Source organism: Ornithorhynchus anatinus, chromosome 8, assembly GCF_004115215.2.
Source record: "Ornithorhynchus anatinus isolate Pmale09 chromosome 8, mOrnAna1.pri.v4, whole genome shotgun sequence".
Taxonomy (NCBI): Eukaryota; Metazoa; Chordata; class Mammalia; order Monotremata; family Ornithorhynchidae; genus Ornithorhynchus; species Ornithorhynchus anatinus.
In genome coordinates, this window is record NC_041735.1 from 55131085 (window position 1) to 55134570 (window position 3486).

The window sequence follows — 3486 nt, forward strand, 5'->3', positions numbered from 1 at the left end:
AGCCTCGGAAATACGTTCATAAACAACTAAGGGGGGGGGGGAGGGGGGGAGAAAAAAAAACATGTTCTAGCTCTCGGCTCTTCCCTCTCCTCCCTCCTCCCGGTGCCGGTCCCCGTCCTCCTCCTCTTCTCTTTCGTCGTCGTCGTCCTCTTCTTCTTCCTCCTCGTCGTCGTCCTCCTCTCGTTTTCTTCCCGGTCCTCCGCCCTTTCCCCTGGCTGAGGGCGAAAGAGAAGAGAGAGGCGAGGGAGGGACCCCGGGGCGCGCCGCCGGCGGGGCGCCCGGGGACTCCGGGGTCCGGCCGGCGGCGCGTCCCCGCCGCGGCGCGCCCCCGGCCCCCCCCCCTCCCGCGGCCCCGAGGGGACCGCGGGCGCGCGCGGGCGCGCTCCCCGGGGCCGCGGCGTCGCGGCGCGTCCCCCGGAGCGTCCCGCTTTGCATATCACGTGACGGGGGAGCGGGGGGTCCGGGCCAATGGGCGCGGGGCTGGCGCGACCCCGCGGGGCGCGTTCCGCCCCCCTCGCTCGGGCCCCGGCGGCGCGGAGCGCGCCCTTCACTTCTCGGGGGCTTTTTAAAACAGCGCCACCGGGGTCTCCGTGCATGCGGCTCGGGCTATGACAGCCTCCGTGCTCCTCCACCCCCGCTGGATCGAGCCCACCGTCATGTTCCTGTACGACAACGGCGGCGGGCTGGTGGCCGACGAGCTGGGCAAGAACATGGAAGGGGCGGCGGCGGCGGCGGCGGCGGCGGCGGCGGCGGCGGCGGCGGCGGCCGGGGCGGGGGGCGGGGGCTTCCATCACCCGGCCGCCGCCGCCGCCGCCGCCGCCGCCTCGGGGGGGAACTTCTCGGTGGCGGCGGCGGCGGCGGCGGCGGCGGCGGCGGCGGCGGCCAACCAGTGCCGGAACCTCATGGCGCACCCGGCGCCCCTCAACCCCGCCGCCTACAGCGGCCCGGGGGAGCCGGGCTCGGGCTCGGGCTCGGGCTCGGGCTCGGGCTCGGCCGCCTCGGCCCCCGGGGCCCCCGGGGCCGCCCCCGGAGCCGCCCCCGGAGCCGCCCCCGGGGCCGCCCCCGGAGCCCCTCCCGGGGCCGCCGCCGCCGCCGCCGCCGCCGAACCTGTCAAGCAGTGCAGCCCCTGCTCCGCCGCCGCCCAGTCCTCCTCGTCCGGGGCCGCCCTGCCCTACGGCTACTTCGGCAGCGGCTACTACCCCTGCGCCCGCATGGGCCACCACCCCAACGCCATCAAGTCGTGCGCCCAGCCCTCCGCCGCCGCCGCCGCCGCCGCCGCCGCCGCCTTCGCCGACAAGTACATGGACACGTCGGGCCCCGCCGCCGCCGACGACTTCGGCTCCCGCGCCAAGGAGTTCGCCTTCTACCACCAGGGCTACGCGGCCGGGCCCTACCACCACCACCAGCCCGTGCCCGGCTACCTGGAGATGCCCGTGGTGCCCGGCCTGGGGGGCCCCGCCGAGCCCCGCCACGAGCCCCTGGGGCTGCCCATGGAGAGCTACCAGCCCTGGGCGCTGCCCAACGGCTGGAACGGCCAGGTGTACTGCCCCAAAGAGCAGCCCCAGCCTCCCCACCTCTGGAAGTCCACCCTGCCCGGTAAATGCCGCCCCTCCGCCCGCCCCGCCCCGCCCCGCCCCGCCCCGGGGGGCTCCGTCCTGCCCTCCGCCCACCCTCACCCCTCGGCCGCCCTTCAGCCCCTCCGCCCGGGGTCTCCCCTCTGCCCTGCTCCGTCGCTCTCCCCCACCAAGCGCACAGACACACACACACACACACACACACACACACACACCTTGGCCCACCTCCGCCACCCCCTGCCCCCAGCCGGGCCCCGGCCACCGACCCCGTCCCATCCCCGGAGCCGGCTGGGGCTTCGGGGCGCCCCCCTCTCCCCGTCCCACCCCCTCCCACCCCTTCCTTCGGGGTGCCCAGCTCCAACGCAGCTGCTGCAGAGGCTGGAGGGAGGTCATGCCCCGTCCTTCCTTGGCCTACATGCCCCCTTGCCTCGCCCTTCTAGCCCCAGTTCCGTTTCATGCCGCCTTCCCTCGCCCTTCTATCCCCAGCTCCTTTCCATGCCCCCTTCCCTCGCCCTTCCACCCCCACCCCAGTTCCATGCCCCCTTCCCTCGCCCTTCCACCTCCAGCTCCGTTTCATGCCCCGTTCCCTCGCCCTTCTATCCCCAGCTCCTTTCCATGCCCTCTTCCCTCGCCCTTCCACCCCCACCCCAGTTCCATGCCCCCTTCCCTCGCCCTTCCACCCCCACCCCAGTTCCATGCCCCCTTCCCTCGCCCTTCCACCCCAGCTCCATTTCATGCCCCCTTCCCTCACCCTTCCACCCCCACCCCAGTTCCATGCCCCCTTCCCTCACCCTTCCACCCCCACCCCAGTTCCATGCCCCCTTCCCTCGCCCTTCCACCCCAGCTCGGTTTCACGCCCCCTTCCCTCGCCCTTCTTCCCCCAGCTCCGTTTCGTGCCCTCTTCCCTCGCCCTTCCACCCCCTCTGAAAGTCGATCCAGATGCCAGGGGTGCCCGCTCGGATCCCGCAGTAGACGAGGGAGGGAGAGGGGGACGGTGGCCAAAGGACTTGACTCCCAGGTATAAGGCAGGCCACTGGGGAGACCCCGGCCTAGCCCCGCCGGGCAGAAAGGCTGCCCACCCCAGAAACGACTGGCGGCTTGGAAAGCCGACCGGCCGTCTTGACCTCTGCCCAATGCCGGGCACTGTAAGAGAAACGAAACGGCCGCGGCATGAGCGGGTGGCTGGAAGACCGACCCACGGCCACCCGGGGAAGGAGAGAGGAAGGCGGAGATAAGGGACGGGGGAGGGCGGGCGCCTCGGCCACTGGAGTCGTGCCTCTGATACCTGCGTAACTCTCTTTCTTTTTCTCTCGCTCTCTGTTGTTTTTTTTTAATCGCAGACGTGGTTTCGCATCCCTCGGATGCGAACTCTTACCGGCGTGGGAGGAAGAAACGGGTGCCTTATACCAAGGTGCAGTTAAAAGAACTCGAAAGGGAATATGCTACAAATAAATTCATTACCAAGGACAAACGAAGAAGGATATCCGCCACGACAAATCTGTCTGAGCGACAGGTCACAATCTGGTTCCAAAACAGAAGGGTCAAAGAGAAAAAAGTCATCAACAAACTCAAGACGACCAGTTAATGGATTTAAAAATGGAGAGAGTGGCATCTTGGAAAAAAAAAAGTTTCAGAACTCACTGCCTTGCCCAGATTAAGATAATAATAATAATTAATAATAATTAAAAGGAAAGAGAAAGAGAGAGACAGACAGACAGACAATGGCCCTCTTCTTTCCCAACAAGATACCTGTATCTTTGGTGGAATCTATAACGTTTTCGAAAACCTTGCGATGAGAAACGGTTAAGATTGACAGTTCTCTCGAAAACCCGACCAGACTGTAAAATGACAAACTGTAGAGTCCAAACGTCATCCCCCCAATACGCAATTTCAGATACGTTTCGCATTTACT

General features: G+C 67.6%; 1 protein-coding gene across 1 annotated transcript; it reads left to right on the forward strand.

Annotated features, from left to right (window-relative positions):
* Positions 1-577: 577 nt before the first annotated feature.
* On the forward strand, positions 578-3233 carry HOXA13 (homeobox A13). Its single transcript, XM_001510926.5, has 2 exons — positions 578-1596; positions 2915-3233. Exons 1-2 carry the CDS (start codon positions 609-611, stop codon positions 3157-3159), a joined length of 1233 nt encoding a protein of 410 aa, XP_001510976.5. The 5' UTR covers positions 578-608; the 3' UTR covers positions 3160-3233.
* Positions 3234-3486: the final 253 nt, after the last annotated feature.